This window comes from Hippoglossus hippoglossus, chromosome 14 (genome assembly GCF_009819705.1).
Source record: "Hippoglossus hippoglossus isolate fHipHip1 chromosome 14, fHipHip1.pri, whole genome shotgun sequence".
Taxonomy (NCBI): domain Eukaryota; kingdom Metazoa; phylum Chordata; class Actinopteri; order Pleuronectiformes; family Pleuronectidae; genus Hippoglossus; species Hippoglossus hippoglossus.
Genome location: NC_047164.1, coordinates 12,556,712 through 12,575,293, shown reverse-complemented (window position 1 = coordinate 12,575,293; position 18,582 = coordinate 12,556,712). Strand labels below are relative to the sequence as shown.

At 39.6% G+C, this 18,582-nt stretch overlaps 1 protein-coding gene across 3 annotated transcripts; it reads right to left on the bottom strand.

Moving 5' to 3' along the window:
• Window positions 1-610: 610 nt before the first annotated feature.
• On the bottom strand, window positions 611-16,879 carry nectin1a (nectin cell adhesion molecule 1a). 3 transcript variants are annotated; one of them, XM_034606375.1, is made up of 11 exons: window positions 16,426-16,879; window positions 6,421-6,533; window positions 5,617-5,875; window positions 4,262-4,379; window positions 3,755-3,936; window positions 3,554-3,671; window positions 3,182-3,333; window positions 2,847-2,979; window positions 2,668-2,731; window positions 1,050-1,383; window positions 611-999 (listed from the first exon to the last, which is right to left on the bottom strand). In XM_034606375.1, exons 1-10 carry the CDS (start codon window positions 16,481-16,483, stop codon window positions 1,069-1,071), a joined length of 1,512 nt encoding a protein of 503 aa, XP_034462266.1. In that variant the 5' UTR covers window positions 16,484-16,879; the 3' UTR covers window positions 611-999; window positions 1,050-1,068. The 3 variants fall into 3 exon arrangements, with proteins under 3 accessions (XP_034462266.1, XP_034462265.1, XP_034462267.1); XM_034606374.1 differs by having other exon boundaries at window positions 611-1,383; XM_034606376.1 differs by lacking the exon at window positions 16,426-16,879 and adding an exon at window positions 10,718-10,818 and having other exon boundaries at window positions 611-1,383.
• Between the last annotated feature and the right edge of the window lie 1,703 nt (window positions 16,880-18,582).

Here is an 18,582-nt window from a genome sequence, read left to right as displayed (position 1 = left end):
TATTTCTTTAAGTATTTGATAAAAACAACGTATCCGGTATTTATTTTAACAGTGTCCTACTTCCTACATGTGCTGGAAGTGGTTGACCAATCATAACAGAGTGGGCCAGCTGGCCAATCAGAGCAGACTGGGGCCTTAAAGAGGCAGAAAACCAAGTGTTTCAGACAGAGGCTGAGAAGAGGAGCTGCAGTAATGGACAGTCTGTGTTTTCTGAACCTTAGAGCATTCAACCCTTTCAAGTAACAGCCTAAATTAAAATTCTCAGTCGAGTGTACACCACTGATACAAGTTCACATGATAACTTTTATTTATAGCAAATGCTAAAAATTCACGGTTCATTCAACAGCCAGTGCCAATGAATACTAAAATCCACAGATACCACAAATAAAAACATCAACGTCATAGATCTCAAAAATGTCTTCTGTAAATAAAAAATGTTGTTTTCTTTGCAAAGAAAAACATAAATCATACAAAATACAAGCACAGTAAAAGTATAACATGAGGACAGAAGGTACAACCAGAAGATGAGATCTGGGATTGTCAGAGTGCACAACACAGCTAGGATACAGAGAAAGTTGACTTTAGAGATAGAGGAGGAAACCATAATAAGTTTTTGTTATTTGTTGTTTTGTTTTTTTTACAAAATGATAGAAAGGAGGATAAAGTACAGAATCAGTCACATCAAGAGATAATCCCATACATTCTGTTTAAAGTTTTTTTTCATTCATAAATAATACATCCATGCAATATATTGCATATTCATTCCACAGAAAAGTAAAATCCTCTTTCTCTAACCTAAAACATGGTTCAACAATCTTCCCTTTTCAAAGATTAGATGCCACAGTAAAAGACAGGACAAAAGAGAAAATGCTTCAAAACAAAAGCATCATTGTCTTTTTGAGTTCCAGAGCCGTCCACAACGGTGCATACAAGTGCAGAGACAACTCCTGACAGTCCAGGGTTCAACATACATCTCCAACCTCCTCCTCCTTGGCAAGGTTTGGGTTTGAATCGGGTCGTTTCATCTGAGCTCACTGCAGAGGTTTGAGTTTGTGACGAGGTGCCGGTTCAGACGTACTGCTCTTTAGGAAAAGTGTATGCCGCCACTCCCGGGGGAGGAGAAGACAGGCCCGTTACAGAGGGGTATTTAAAGATGGCCATGGTGTGTGAGGGAGGAGAGAAGGTGTTTTTCGACGTGTCGGTGCTGCTGCTGCTGGTCGTGGTGGTGGGTTGTGAGGAGTGGTAGGGGTGCTGGGGCAGAAACGACAGAGGGGGGTTGATGGGAGGGGAGTAGGGCTCGGGGTAGTCCTCCTTGTTACAGGCCAGTCTGTAGCTCACATAATCTGCTGTGTTAGGAAGCTCTTCATAAAACCGTCCTGAATGCTGTGGAGACATGAGAGTTGTACGTTAAAGCTCAAAATTAATACAATACATTTACACATATAGTTTTACACAGGCTTCCCTGCATCACCTTCCGTTGGCACGAAATGCTGCGAGGATTATTACTGGTTTAAGAAAACATGGCCGCCTAAAACTGATTGTAGCCTCGCTGCATCGGCTTCTTGTTTGTTTTCGCTTTTATCCTAAAATTGTATTGATGACTTTTATCGCTTTACACAACCAAGCATCTGTTTATATCCAGGATTTACTAACTCCTTATGAGCCTGCACGCCATCTTAGATCAACTGATAGTCTTCTGGTAAATCCCAGTTGGTGACTAAAGGATAAAGTACAGGCCCCCAAACTCTGAAATCTACTTCCCAGCTGAGATCAGAAATGTAACATCTATTACTGCTTTTAAATCCCTTCATAGAATGTTCTTCTATTTCGTTTCTGGATGAATTTCAATATATTCTATTTACTTACTTATTTTTTTGTTGTTTATGTTTATACATATGTTTATGTTTTATCCTATTGTGAAGCACCTTTGTAACTTTGTTAAGAAAAGATTAAAAGCTTATTGTTATGATCACATTATTATTAGAGTTTCTGAGCTTGTAGCAGTACTACAGAGGGATGTGTGGTCCCCTAGTGTTTTTTTCTCATCATGCTCATGAGGATGAGCTCATCTGTGACACAATAAACTTTCCTGCCAAAGGTTTTAATGCTTTTTCACTGACCTACGGTTTGCTGTTTCTGTATCAAGAAATGCAGCAATTTGCCAACAAAGATAGAGAAATAAAACTACATGCAAGTAAACATAGATGTATATACTACAGGTTTCAAAATGTTCTAAATAATGCATTCGACACAATTAACACATTGACACATGATGCATTTTGGTGAGGAAACTAAATATAACAGAAACTTCACACTGTAATATTATAGATGAAGACTGATGTAGAGTAGAGACTACTTGCAATTTGTGAAGTGATGTATTGTAATGGCTTCTTTTGTTTGTGACAAAAACCTTTGAGAAGAGCTGAAGGGAGAGGGTGAAGTGTTGTTTTCTGTAGCAGCTGCTTCATGTATTATTCAGCATCAGCTGCCAATGACTCTACTATTACCAGCCAGCATTAATTACATTGAAAACTATATTATTATACGACCATTATAATTCACACTCAAATATAACAGGTAGTGTGGAACTGCCATCACAAATTATAAAAATCTGAGGGAAAATATTTTTCACAGCTGTATATGAATTATAGATACAAGACACTGTACCTGGATATCATCTCCTGGTCTTTTCCTTATCGGCTGGGACGGTTTTCTGGACGGAGAATCATTTCTGATCAAGGAGGAAAACAGAATAAAAGATGGATGATGAGGATGGTAGTGAAGGACACAAACCATAATGAGCAGGTGAAACAGAGGGAAGAAAAGATAATGTGGTGTTTACATACGAGGAGTTGTCCTTTCTACTTCTGATTTTGAGCACCAGGACTGTGATAGTGATGCCCATGAGCACTCCAGCAGCCAGCAACAAGGCGATGACACTGATGACATCACCTGTTGCTATCTGCGGTAGAGGCTTTTCTGCAGAGAAAGACACAGTAATAAAGGTTCAAACATACACGTATACTTTTTAGAGTCATGCAAGAAAAATAGGAGCGTAAAGAAAAGTATAACACAAAGCAACAGCAGGATCAGATGAAGTTATATTGGGAGGAATACTTGTTCACTTATTAATTTACTCTTATCATCAAAACAAATGACCCCAGAGCATAAGTGAACGTACCTATGACGCTGACCTCCACAGAGCCCGATCGTGTCCCGATGCTGTTGGTGGCGTCACACACGTATGTACCTTGCAGGTCGTATGTGACCGGCCCCTTAAAGCTGAGGACGTTGTCACGGATCTCAGCACTGTTCGGTATGGAGCCATTAATCCTGCAGAACACAGAATATTACACTAAAATAATCTGGAAACACATTGTGAAACAAATTCTCTACCTGCACACATCATTAACAGCCTCAGACACCAACGTGGTGAAGGTAAGAAACATTGAATTTAGCATCGTGTGCAGGAGAAACGTGTGACACTTCTACATTTCACTGTGTGTTCTAAAAAGTAAGAAATAGCAAATGAGTTACAGAGAGTTGTACTCACAATTTCCACTGATACAGAGAGACGGTTGGGTTGGCATCAGCATTGCAGCTCAGCTGGACGTTCTCTCGGTTTAGATACCAGTTTCCATCAAAGCCGTCCACTGAAACATCTGGCTCATCTGGTAAACACAAAATGTAAAATTAATTTTGATTCAGAGACTGTGGAGTTATGAGGCTATTGTTACGAATGAGCGAGACTCACACTGGATATCGAGGGTGACACTGTCAGTATAGACTTCCTCGTTGTAGCTGGTGACACAGGTGAGCGTCTCCTTGTGTGTTTCTTTGCTTGGCACCAAAATGTAGTCACTCTGAACAGTGAACGTCCCGTCTGAGTTCCTGTACTCTCGAGTGGTCGCCTCTCCCGGCACCTTCGTCTCCCAACTGCTCACACCCACGAGGAACCAATCAAACACAGATGTAGATAGATACTGTAAATGTGTGAACTCTAAATAAAAGGCAAGGGTTTCCTTAATGGGTGTGTAGAAGAAGAAGAAGCAGAAGATTTAAAATTCAATAAGACAAAAGCGTAGTGGTGGGAAAAAACGTCTATGACAGTGTAGCAATGCTAACCATAATAAAGGGAGGGCTAAACACTCCTCATCTCTAAATCACACACACACACACACACACACACACACACACACACACACACACACACACACACACACACACACACACACACACACACACACACACACACACACACCTAATGACACCCGGTGGTTTTCCATTGGCAGAGATGCAGGTGGCCACAGGTGTTTTCAGATTGGACGAACGAGCCACCAGCGTCGGGGTGGACAGACTCATCTGAGTTGTCGGGCGAACTGAGGGAATTAAAATGAACAGAGATGATCAGACACGAGAAGGCGTTTGGTTGATTTAAAGCCCGTCCAGGGTGCGGACAGGTAAAAGCTGGTACTTTAGCTTGACAGTAAATATAAAGAGCAGTTAACTCAACAATAAATCTTGCATTTGCACAAAACTACACATTTCCGAAAAAAATCCTGTGAAAAGAAGATTTTACAGAACATCATTATTATTCAAAATGAAGTATCAAATAAAAAGATTAAGACTTCAAAAATGTTGGATCATTTTCTATGTGAAATGCAAAGACAGCATTCAGCAATAAATTAGCTTTTTTATTACTCAAAATCATAAACAGAATATGGTATTTTGGTATGGTATTAAGTTTGTGGAAGTTCAATATTGACCATGGAAAGAGTTAATTGTCTATATCTAACAGTAATAAATCAGATAGGAACCACTTAATCCAAACAAGGCTTATACATCGAACCAGCAAGTTGGTCAATAGTGAAAGGGAAGACAGGAAACATGGGGTGAGAGAGTGGGGTGTGTGACAAACAACCACACAGGCTGGAATCAAACTGTGGGCGCTGCAGTTGTGTGACCCCTCACTACAGGAGCGCTCTTTGACTGTGTCTCAATTCAGGAGCTGCATCCCTCAGTCTACGCAGTCTACCCAGCCCATGAGGACCGCTTTCTTCAGAGGCCGAACAGGATGAACCAAAATAAGACGGTCTGGTCTACAGAGGCTTTCCCTGCTCGGCGTCACTGGCTTGTCCTGTCCTTATTGCTGGTGCCTAGCAACAGATATGAAGTTGGACATGCCGAGAAAAGATGAAAGTCCCCTGGTGTGTACCATTTGCTGTGCAGTTGAGTTTAAGCGTGATACTCAAGCATTGGACGTCTCGTTGTTTGCTGGCACAATTACCACATTACTATTGTAGCCTTTGTTGCTTGGGGATGGAAGGATGCATTTGTTGGCCACAACCAAATAAATGCAAACAACAGCTGTAACCTGGGCTTTGCAGCTCAGGTTAGCTCAGTCCTTCTCTCTCAGTCTCTCCTCGTGTTTGTCTCTCGAGTTTCTGCTGCTGCCTTTTTAATCCAGAGAGAGCTAATTGGCCAACTACTCTCAACTCTCCCTGGTTCACCTGGAGGTGCTCACTGATGCACCTCCACAATATGCTGTACTAATAAACATAACAAATCCTAATATTCAACAACCTCTGCTCAGATCGTCACACACGTGTGTCTTACCGTAGACTGTGAGGTTCACAGTGTTCTCTCTGTTCCCTGCGGGAAACGTGGTGTATTCGCAGATGTAGCTGGACTCGTCAGTGAGGCGGAGCGAGGAGAAGCTGATGGTGGTGTCTTCAAGGGTTGGAGTGCGTCGCCTCACTGCCGCATTCTTGAAGGTGACGCGGTCCCTGTAGGGCGGGGCCACGGACACACCCAGGGAGGGGTTGGCGATCGCCACATTCTGCTTGGTGCCATTCACCAGTTTCTGCCATGTTACCTAAGATGGACCCAATGTAAGTTAATGAGGGGGTAAGAAAAAATTTGACTTTATACGAAAAAAGACAACCTCAACTTTTATTTCTATAAAATGTATTGAAACAGGAGCTCACTAAGGCTTGAAATGTTGAGTAGAGACTCATTTTAGATTGAGGACTGTCTTAAAAAACAGTAAAATGTGCGTGCTAGAATCAAGTGTTATAAATTATATTATATTCAAATGCTTAAGTCAAAGTATCATTTCCGCATCACTGTCACTTTCAGAACAAATTCCCGAAGCCTTTTTCACACAGTGACACATGTAAAATCCAGTTTAATACGCAATGCAAAATCCGGTTTCTGATGCAAAAATATAGCTAAATTAAATGAATCACTGGATGTATAAGAACGTAGGTTCAACAGATTACTTAAGCGCAGATAAACACATGGACAGGGTTTATGATGAAATATGGAATCTGTGCTCTGAGTTTCTATAGTATCATCGGATTTGGGAGTTTTTGTATTTAATGTCAAGTTATCCATATGTTCAAGAGGACAACTGAATACCTGTGAGATTTTGACAGGGGGGAAGCTGTTGATGAACCGACAGCGGAGATCCACCTTTGACCCGACATACCCCGCCTTCCCATCATCCATCTCCACAGTCTGGCTTTTTATTCCTGAGGGAGAAACGTGAGTGTTAAAGACATGAAAACACGCTCACCTAAACTGGGCACACTTACAAATACGCATACACACACGTTGGCAGCATCAGACTGGCACGCTCTAAGCTGTTCACAGTCAGCGCAGCACGTTGAGCCTATAAAGTGAGCTAAGCTGTCAAAGATGGTACATTTTAGCAGCTGAGGTCAAAGGTCATGGATTAGAGTGAGGTATAAATAAGCACGATTTGTTTGGTTACTGCTCCCACTGACTTACTGATCCCCTTCAACCAATCCACCACCGAGCCACAACCGCTTCCTGAATGTACACGAGTCTCGTGTGTGTCTGTCAGCTAAATTGAAAAGTAGCATCATACTCAATCTGACAGGTTCACAGATATTATCAATATCCCTCATTCAACATCAGTCAGTGACAATCAGCCATCTTTGAATACATCTCATCTTTCCATTAATATCTTTTACAAACTTTTTTTACAAAAGAAATTGTTTATTTTATGGTTATTCCCTTTGAAAACCCTTTACCTCTATAATGTGGCAGAACATGAATACATATGTAAAAAACAACAGATACGATAAGTCAGAGTTCGTCCTGCGGCCAAATAGTTCCATGTTATTGATGGAGTATTGATCAGTCCATTAGTGTTCTAGTCTCTGACATCAAAACTACAGCTGACCCCTCTGACAAGAGTGGCTCAGCTTTGTTAGAGTTTCCTCTCGAAATGTGCACTTATCTTCTTACATCTGGCTATCTATTAGCATTAGATTCAATTATTTAAAGTCAGGACAAAACAATATCTTACAATCTTCTTTAAAAGAACAAGTTGGAAACAGAGACAGAGGAGAAGTCTGCAAAAACACACTTTGTTATGATAGAAAGAGCAAGAGTTCATCTAGTGTCAGATCTGTAGACTGTGGGGGTGTGGAAAGGGTCTTAGCATCTAATGTAAGAAATTGCATCATCATACTGGATGACATTTAAAAAAGTCTTCAACAATAACCCAAATAAAGGTCAAGCACAGGAAGTCTCTGTACGAGAATAGAGAGGCAATCAGCCCTGAAATACAGTGAAGAATCGAGGTCATATGCCTGTAAAGAGATGAATTGATCTTAATTTAAATCAACAAAAATTACCTCACAAGGCTGTACATAAGGCTTATTAAGTTCAATGAATGAAAGCTATACTTGTTATACTTGAAGCTGTTTTAAAGTGTGGGTGAGAGTACAGTTTATATATTAAATTTAATTCAATTTGTATAGCGCCAAATCATGATATACATTATCTCAAGGCACTTTACACAGGAGGTCAAGACCTTAAGAATCATAGAGAAACCCAACAGTTCCCACAATGAGCAAGCACTTTGGTGACTGTGGAGAGAAAAAACTCCCTCATTAACTGAAAGAAACCTCTGGCAGGACCAGACTAGACCGGATGGGGTGAGCAGAGAAAATGTTGAGTGGAGGAGAGATGGATGGAAAAGAGGGGAGAGAAGAGAGAGAGATAGAGGGGAGGGGGAGAGAGAGGAGAGAGAGACCAGGAACAGTTGTGCACCATCAGGTTTCAGCTCTGACTAGTTATAATGAAAGAAATAAAAGTGTAAATATGTTATTAATGATAGCAACAACAATTATATATATATATATATATATATATATATATATATATATATATATATATATATACACATATATATATATAACATTGTATAGACAATACCGTATTCTCTGAAGCTTAAGTGTCACTGCACTTTTAAAACTGCACAAGGTCACTTAAGACCTGCAAAATTTCAGAGAATGTTTTGACAATTACATTGGTTAAATTGAGGTACAAATTCAGTGTCTTATTCAAAATCACAAAAACATAAATTTGACTGATGAAAGACAGAATCTTGTGCTTTGTTTAAAGTTGATTTATGATACACATATAGAGCACGGATTCACATTGGTAACAAACAGCATGTTACATTATAAGTATGTTTCTTTTTACCTGCAAGATGAATATAAAAAAACACAAAAGCCTCAATTAGATGAAGAGTATATTATTCCTATATTTGTTTGGTCTTGTTTTTCAATATAAATCCAAGAAAAAATAATTCAATATGCAGATATTTGGTATATGGTGTGTTTTTGTATGTTCTATAAATATAAACATGCATATAAAAGCTTGGAAAGACCTTTATGTTCCTCCACCTGCACTGCTGACATCCACAGGTTTTATAGTTTTGTACTGGAGTGGGATTTTATAACCCATTGTGTGTTTGTGTGGGTCAGTGGGAGGGGAGAAGGTCAGCAGTGGGAATAGATTACAGCATTTAGGATATTAAACCGCATCTGCATCAGAGACTCTGTGGTCCATTTGATGGTGTACATATACGCAGCTCACAATTACAAAATGTTTTAGCCGGAAATATTGTGGATTTAACCATCACAAATTTGTTTGTGCATTTTTAAGCTTCTGTTACAGACGAAGAACCCTTGGTTTAATGTTATGTGAATGTTCTGTGATTAACTGAGGCTCAGTTTCATCAGCTTTTACCATCTCATTTTAAAGTCAAACACTCTGAACTCCACTGACCTTATTATGGTAGATTGATATCAGGATTTTGATTATGGCCATGTTCAGTATGCATTGTATTTATCTGTGAGAGGATAATTTACTGTATCTCTGATGGATGAAATGTATGAGACCTGTCTTAAAGGAGCAGGTTGACATTTTAAGAAATTTGTCTGTACAATAACTGATTCATAGCTACTTCCTGTTTACACCAGCACATGCATGAGTGATATGTGTTTTCAGGTGTGTTAGTACAGGCTGAGTTTATTTCTGATACAGAACTTAAAATATTGTCTGGTTTGGGATCTTTGATCTTTGTTTTAAAATGGACTTGTTGTGGACATCAGTAAATACAGGAAGAGCTCACGAGCAAGTCAGTTTGTAATTTCAGCCCTGTCTTCTAATGGAAGTGTTGATGGTTTAGGTCTATTTTGTTCATTTAATTTGATCATTTTTCACTTCATTTGTTTATTTTTGGGGGCCTCTCTGTAACCCAGGATGACAGAACCTAGAGTAAAGTCAGAAGAGGATTATACACCACATGTGTTAATACTGAGTCAGTAGACTTAGGATGCCAGATAGATAGGAGGACATGAGGACATTCACTGACTTTCTTCGAGACAGATAGAGAAGACACGACAATGGTTTGGTGAGATGAGCCAGGGTTCACATACATTTGTCCAACAGAGAAGCTCCACGTGAAAAGTAATTTCAAGATTTTACTGGAGTTTATAATACTCCTCAGATTTGATGGCAACACAACTGCTGACTTGTTAACTTTCTGTACGGCTCATCAGCCTGGTTTCCCTGATGCATCCAGTAATGAGAATAAATACTTCAGCTTAAGACATAATTTGTCTCCAGACAAAAAATGATTCTGTCCCCCTGAAAGATTTCCTTCACAATGAGGAGATAAAGTACCTTTCAATGAATTAAACACATTTCTTTGGCTTTGTTCTGACCCGGTATTAACATACTTCTTGAGTGATCCAATCACAAGCAGACAGCTCTGAGTTCATCAGTTCACGTCTGGCATTAGCATGTGTCTCCTCATGTGTCTCGAGCGACCAGGGCCCAGGATGTATTTGGGTTCCACAGCAAAAAGAATGTGGCCGTATGTGTCCCACACCACCTCTGGATGTAGTCTGAGTGATCGGATCTCAAATGGGTCAATAATTCTTAATTGTGTTCACACCTGAATTACAGCTGTCCACATGTGAAGTTAAAACCAAATCTAAACGGGACTTTTCTCGAAAGACCACCCATCAAAGTCACATACACAATACTCTGAAGCTACATTCGCACCAATACATTTGGATTTTAAAATGTATTGGTGCAGATGTGGTCCTAACACAGGACCGGAGTTTACACACTAAAACGGGCCAGCAGCGTTTCCAGAACGTTCAATTTTAGAGACACCAAAACTCCGGAGTAGTGTGGTCGCAGGTGTAAATGTAGCAAAAGTGATGTATTTGAAAACTAACAGGTTTTAGTGTAGATGTGGCCTGAGAGTCGTCCCCCTACTGAGCTCTGTAGCTGAGCTGATTAGGGGCTTTAGGTGGAGGCAGAGCAGAAAGAGAGCCCACAGCTGACACACACACACACACACGTTTATATCTCGTTTGCCCACCTTCCTCTTTTCTGCTGGGTCCATTCACATTCTTCTTTTGTTTAGACTATAGGAAATGACCTCAGCAGTCGTCCGGACAATAATACATAAACAGCAGCACACAGGCAAGAGACGATCATGGGAACGTAACAAAACAATGGCAATATTGTTTCACACTTGAATGTTCAGCATGTAGGAACAGCAAGGGCATCACAGCATGCTGCTGGGCTTTTTGTTTATATACTGAAAAGGATATCCTCCATCTTTCTTCATTAAGTGAATCTATTTTCAGCCTTTTCTTGTCTCTCTGTGAGGGCAATGGAGAGACAGTGGCAGGTGTTTCTGGTTATTATGAAAAAATATGGGAGAAACACTTGTGTGTAATGTTAAATGTAATGTCATTCACATACTCTCTGGTTGCTGTTTCACATTTCAGCACACAACAATGAAATGTAAGTTAGATGCAGCAATAACAATGAACAAAAAATAAGACAGACATCCCAATATACACCGAATCAGAATGAAACAGATATGTCATAAAATCCTAAATAATTTGTTTGTCATATAAATGATTGAATCTGAGCGATAACCTAAAAGACACATTAAAGGTGCTATGTGTAAGTATTTTAGTTTAAAATATTCAAATTAAAATGATCTTAAACTATCGACAAAATGTGAAGAAATAACAGTTTTGACATTACATCAAAGATGTACATGTATTGTGTCACACAGATATTTACTGAAGTTAGCATGTTAACTGCCCCTGGCCTGTTTCGTCTTATAATACCACTTTGTACCTCAAGAGGAGATAGTGTGACATGATAGCGTCCAACATGAGAGGACGAAGAAGCAGCACGGCCCAGAGGAAAAGAAGTGATATCACTATTTCCTCGAGATTGGTGAACGAGTTTAGTTGTAAATACTAAGTTTTGCTATGTAGCATCAGCAAACACACATTTAAAACAATCCAGAAGTCACTCAAAACCACAAACATTAACCTGTAGGATTCACTAGGTGAATCCTCTGGGGACCATGAATGTATGACAAAAATCTAAAATGACCAATCTAAAATGATACCTATTTTAATAAATGTAAGGGCTCTATTCAAACAATCTACAATGTGTTGTTTTTTCTTTTTTTAAATTACTACATCAGACGCATAGTTCAAAGGGTTGTCCTTAATTATATATGGTCTTTATGTTATAAACCCTTCAGAATGCCATCACCAATTCCCTTTAAAACCCAGGTGCACTTTCGCCTTGGTGGATTGCCAATATAAATGGGATTAGTGTGTCAACAATGCATTTGACCACACTCATGGGATTAGGTGCATTTGCTATTCAAACAGCGTGGGCACTGCACACACAATGACAACTGCATTGTTCTGACACTATACGACTTCATGCATCACACTGATTTGTGCTGTGTTCGAGAAAAAGCTCCTCACACATTAAGGTTCATAAAAACTACATAATATCAGCAGCCATAAGCAGCAATGACATTCGCCATTACTGTTAAAATGGACGTCTTAACAGATCATTCATGCATGCAGTATGTGTCCAGATTCAAAATATGAAGGTGACATCCTTGTCTGCAGTGATGCTGTTAATACAAATCATCACATTACACTGCAATGTTCCATGCCCCATCAAACCACATCTACCTCCAGCCTCCCTCACTTGCCTACCAGACGGCTACAGATACAGAGAAAAAACCTCTGACCTCATGCAACAGACGAGAAAATGAAAAACACAGAGAGAAAGAGTAGACGACAGATTAACTGTTTAATCTTTAGGCCATCAAATCTGTGATTGATCTGGGATTACACTGTGTATTTGTGTCTTTGGCCTTGTGACTTACAATGTAGGGAAACCTTAGGCAGAATGAAGACCGAGCGAAAAAACACACAATGGTCAAACTAAAGACTCATGTGTGATATGACTACTCTACACCACTACCCGCAACTTGACTCTTCAAATATTTGTACATTTTACATGGTATCTCTCAACAGATTGCGTAGCATCACAGCAAACCAGCAACTTCACCAAAGATGAACTCTGACATTTGGATATCCACTTTACCAAATGATATGCACTGCTGCCCATTTTTTCCTGATTGGAATTGAGAACTCTTCTTCTCCCCTCGTTTTTTTTCCCTCCCTAAATTGATTGTAATCTCTCATTGTTTATGACTGGTATCTGTGCAGACACACACACGCGCATGCATGCATGTAGATGTGTGCATGTTTGTGTGGGTGTGTAATCTCTGTGACACTACAGGAACCCGGAGTGTGTGTTTGGCCGGTGTTCAGCGGGCAGCTCACAGGATTACGATGGTTACTGCTGCATCTGTGTTTTTGGACATGAAGGGAGAATATAAAAGATGGAGAGAAATTAAGAAAGAAGTCTGTGGAGGACGATCAACTGGCCGAGAGAAGAGGAGAAGGGGGAAATGGGGCTTCAAATGAGCCGACTATGGTGCAAAAAGGAGAATGACTCAAAATGGAGGGGGGGTAGAAGGGCTGTGTGTTTGTCCTGGATTATTTCTGTGGAGCAGCGTCTGTGTGTTCCAGCTGTGGACGGTGGATTATGCTAAAATTCATGAGGATGTCTGTCTGTCGGCCTTGTCTGTGTCTTTCTGCAGAGAACTTTTCTATGCAGGGGGAAAAACATATTAGTGACTCTCCGTGACAGCACCCTCATCAATTTGGTGGCAACCTCACAAGGAGCTGCCAGCCCTGAGGAGCCACTCTGAGTAGGAGAAGACAGACACGCTGCAGCAACAGTCAGCCGGCTGATGGGACTTGGCAGCGATCATGTTGTTACACTCTTGCTGCTCCCTGTGCAGCTCTAATCCACTGGTCTGTCCTTCAACATGACAATCCTACACACATGGTGCGACCTCACACTCGCTAATAACACATACACACATGTATTGCACACCAGCAAATTACTGCTCAACTGGCCAACGGAGGGGGGGGAGGCTGAGACTGAATGAAAAAAGCAATCACAGCAGATGCAGCAGCTGAACACTTCCGTATGCCGTATACCACCCCTGCCCCACCCCCCTTGTAATACACAGCTACAACTCTGATGCCAGCTGCATGTTTGGCCCCCAGCTTAGTGTGATTACACCAATGCACCTGTTACTATGAGGCAAGAGTTAGACACACAGAACTCTGCAAGATGTGCGGAGGCCATCTGCAGGAGCAGCCGCAGACGAGGTTATTCACAGTGGAGTTGGGACCGACTGAAAAATACACACCAGTCTGCTGAAGCTGTCTAATTTGCATTGATCAAGAATAACGTTGTTTAGTTTCAGAGAGTAAATCATTTCGATATGCAGATGAAAACGATTAGAACTGACATTAACATACTGAGCATCAAATACAACATCAAACATTAGTGAAAACAAGAAAATCCCTGAAGCTATAGAATAAATCACATGAAGAATAAACTTAATTTTGAAAATGTATAATAACGGTTTTATAAGTTGTTATTAATCCCTTCAGTGATAGTTTTATTAAACCATTTACTGATGACGAACACATCAGTTGTTAGCTTTTAAGCATTTTGCTTGCCACCTAGTGGTTGGCTGCAGTATGGATCATAAATCAAGTCTCCATGTTAGCGGTATGGACATGGACCAGAGTAAGAAGTAAAATTTAAAAAATATATTTGTTCTTATCACATTGATGTTTGGTCAAATGTAATTTTTTCTGATAAGTTTGGTTTTAATTAGTTATAAAAACAGGGTTAAATGTCATGATTGACAGCTGAGACTAATAGTGATTGGATGAACGCGTGTATTGACAAGACCTCGTTACCACGACTCATCCCCTAAAAGCTACAGCGCAGACTTATATGGATAATGGGAGGAGGTGCAAACACATTGTCCATCTTAATAAACAGTCTATATTTGTACCTTCAGATATGATTATCATGCAAAAGGATTTTCCACAAGCAGGTAACATACTTATTTCAATTTAAAATGGTTTATAAATATAAATAAAACATAAGTCAAATATTACCTCTGCAAAGGAGGTTAAGTTTTCAACCCTATCCATTTGTTTGTTAGTTAGTTTGTTCATTTCTGAGCAAGATTATACAAAAACAACAGAACAGAATTTCATGAAACTGTGGAAGAATGGTTTATAGCTCAGGGAAGAACCTATTAAATATTGATGATTGATGTGTACTGGTATCTGGAGGCAGATCCAGGAGAATTTAAGGAACGGATATCTATAAGTGGATTCATGCCAAAATTTGATGGGTTCCCTCTTAGCCCATCCTTAATTGTCCCATGTCACATCCTTCCAACAAGTTCCATGGAAATCTGTTCAGTAGTTTTTACATAATCCTGCTGACAAACAAACCAACAAACCGACAGAAGTGAAAACATAACCTCCTCGTTGGAGGTCATAAATGGATAATTAATGGACCTGGAAATTGTTGTGGTGGGAGAAAACAAATGAAAGCACATCGTTTCTTAATTTGTGATCTAATTTGTGATCTCTAATTGCTTAATTTGTACTCTTATTTGTGTCCTTCCATTTTAGCAAATGTTGTTTTTATGAACTGAATGACTCGGCAGCCAAATCATTACACATTTTGTTGTGTAATATTGTTGTGTTGACTAAAACTTTCTTTGTGTGTTTTTTAGTCTAGTATGTTAGTATTTTTTTGTGTTATCTGTCCCAGCTTGCATTTTATATAGAAAAATTTCAACTTAAAATATGGATAATGGGAGGAGGTGCAAACACATTGTCCATCTTAATATACAGTCTATATTTGTACCTTCAGATATGATTATCATGCAAAAGGATTTTCCACAAGCAGGTAACATACTTATTTCAATTTAAAATGGTTTATAAATATAAATAAAACATAAGTCAAATATTACCTCTGCAAAGGAGGTTAAGTTTTCAACCCTATCCATTTGTTTGTTAGTTAGTTTGTTCATTTCTGAGCAAGATTATACAAAAACAACAGAACAGAATTTCATGAAACTGTGGAAGAATGGTTTATAGCTCAGGGAAGAACCTATTAAATATTGATGATTGATGTGTACCGGTATCTGGAGGCAGATCCAGGAGAATTTAAGGAACGGATATCTATAAGTGTGTGAAATTTGGTGCAGCTTGATTGAATATAAGGGGACTGTTAGACCTTGGCGGAGGAATGCACTCTACTGAGTTCAGTTCTACTTCACTACTACTATTAATATACATAAAAGTAACTTATCAGAAAGTGGTGACCTTTTTATTTTTATTTTACCACATGTACTTTAATGAAGATAATGAAGATAGAGATATTGTGAAAATGAAGATAATAGAAGTAAACAGACTCATTGATCTTTGATTCATTAAACATGCATATGCTACACATTACTCATCTAAAATAGATCAAATATTTTATGAATTTCAAATCACTCATGTAATATAATCTTTTATAAATTTATACTTTGAATTTAATTTACCTCCTAATGTCAGATATGTTTACTTAATGAACTTAATGAACAGTGAATATACAACATACTGGACCTGATCCTGATTCTGAATTGTTCTTTGGCACAGTTTTACTTTCAGTCTGTGCCCTGTGTCTGATCTCCTCGTGAGTGATCGGTAGCTATAGATTAGAAACAGATAAATCAACCATGTCCTGTTCCTGACATCACCAGACTCATCTTCGACCCGCCAGGCGCTAAGAAGAGAAGCAGAGCAGCCATACCTGGAACAACACAGGTTGTTATCAGGAATATCCACAGTCCAGTGTTTTCCATGCCCATGCCACCAGTGCCAGCTTCTCTGTGTGGTTCGATTCCCAGCGTGCACTTGTTTTCTACCTCCTGCCTCCCGGACTGAGTGCAGGTTGCAGGTTCAGCTCCAGCACCGTGAGTCAGCCTCCCCTCAGCGCTCCAAAAAACACACCGAGCTCCCGCTGACTCCGGATCCACAAACTGCACAAAAACAACAAATGTTTCTCAAACTTATCTCCCCGCCTGTTTGTGCGTGTGTGTCACTTTTTCTTTCTCCCGCTTTAAGTCCGACTCCCCGCCGACTGGTGACGGGGCTGCGGCAGCACTGTCCGGTTGAGGCTTGGCGGGGATAAAGCAGCTTAACGCGTGGGCAGATTATTTCAGAGAGAGCCTACCCCCCCCAGTTCAGTTCACTGTCATCCCTGTCAGTGTGTGAGGGCTCAGCTGGATGGTGTGCACATTTACAGAAAAACCAAAAGGCGCAGTCAACATGTTTTAAACGAGCAGACTCAATTAGGACACCAGACAGGGGCGTACATAAAGGAATCAGATCCCGTTGACCAGTGAAGGCCAGTGAAGGCAGTGAAGTGCTGATCCATCATCCATTGATGAAACTGAGATTTGATCCCTGAGTTGATCTGAGTATGAATTAACTAAACTAGAATGGCACTCAGTCGAGAGCATACCTCCACCATGGACCAGCAGTCCAACCATATTTAAATTCACTAGATTTTAGATTCATACTTTATTCGGATCTGCACCCGATTGCGCACATTCAGGAATATCAGTGCCCGATTTTTTTCATCAAGATCTATTAATTTTCCCCTGTGTAATCAGTAAACAATATTTAGGATCCGCACCAACTAATTTGGTCTTCAAACAAACAAACAAATGCAGACGAAAACATAACCGCCTCGTCGGGGGTGACTAGAAAGGCCCAACAGTCTCCTAAAATTAAATCAAGCTGCACCAAATTGTTCATACTCATAGATATCAGTCCTCTAGCTAATGTTTTTCATTAAGATCCATGAATTATTCCCTGATAAAATGAAGGGGAAAAATGGATCTGGCCTTTGTCTGGATTCATGCCAAAATTTGATGGGTTCCCTCTTAGCCCATCCTTGATTGTCCCATGTTACATCCTTCCAACAAGTTCCATGGAAATCTGTTCAGTAGTTTTTACATAATCCTGCTGACAAACAAACCAACAAACCGACAGAAGTGAAAACATAACCTCCTCATTGGAGGTCATAAATGGATAATTAATGGGCCTGGAAATTGTTGTGGTGGGAGAAAACAAATGAAAGCACATCGTTTCTTAATTTGTGATCTAATATGTGATCTCTAATTGCTTAATTTGTACTCTTATTTGTGTCCTTCCATTTTAGCAAATGTTGTTTTTATGAACTGAATGACTCGGCAGCCAAATCATTACACATTTTGTTGTGTAATATTGTTGTGTTGACTAAAACTTTCTTTGTGTGTTTTTTAGTCTAGTATGTTAGTATTTTTTTGTGTTATCTGTCCCAGCTTGCATTTTATATAGAAAACTTCTTTTATTTTGTTTGCTGCCCGAACAGGAAGTGATATTTTGTCTCATTTGGACCATGTAAAAAATTATATAAATCAATTAAATGAAAATAAAGACATAGAAATGGTGATCTGATGCTTGTACACTTGGACGTGTACAGGGAGTTGTATAGTATAATGTTAGAACACACAAAAATATCCCACATGCATTTGATATACTAACAGACTGCTGAGATGACTTTTAATGGTTTGGCCTTGTCTAGATGTCCAGGGTGTTTTGCAGAGGAGGGAGGCTCAGGAGAGAAACCTTTTGTAGGCAGGTGAGAAATGAGTGAAACTTGAAAATGAGATCCGGAAGAAAGAGTGAGACAGTGTCTGATGATGAAAATGAACCAGGAAGATGATGTAGGAGGCATCGTGACAGAGAAATGTATTCACGATGGCATCAATTCAAAGGATTCGAAGGATTATTTGTCAACAAGCAGGTATGTGTAGTTGTATTCGTGTGAAATTAAGTTGGGATCCATAACCAGAGATCAAGAAAATGTGAATTTTGAAAACAACACAGATTTTTGGTGTTAATCAATTGTTTTTTTTCA

What these genes read in the sequence shown, in the direction of transcription:
- nectin1a (XM_034606374.1), bottom strand. Translation starts at nt 16,483, where the DNA reads ATGGGCATGGAAAACACTGGACTGTGGATATTCCTGATAACAACCTGT. An exon ending in TGTGAACCTCACAGTCTACG is followed by an intron (nt 4,380 to 5,616) that starts GTAAGACACACG and finishes TAATTCCCTCAG; the next exon opens with TTCGCCCGACAACTCAGATG. An exon ending in GACCAGGAGATGATATCCAG is followed by an intron (nt 1,384 to 2,667) that starts GTACAGTGTCTT and finishes ATGTCTCCACAG; the next exon opens with CATTCAGGACGGTTTTATGA.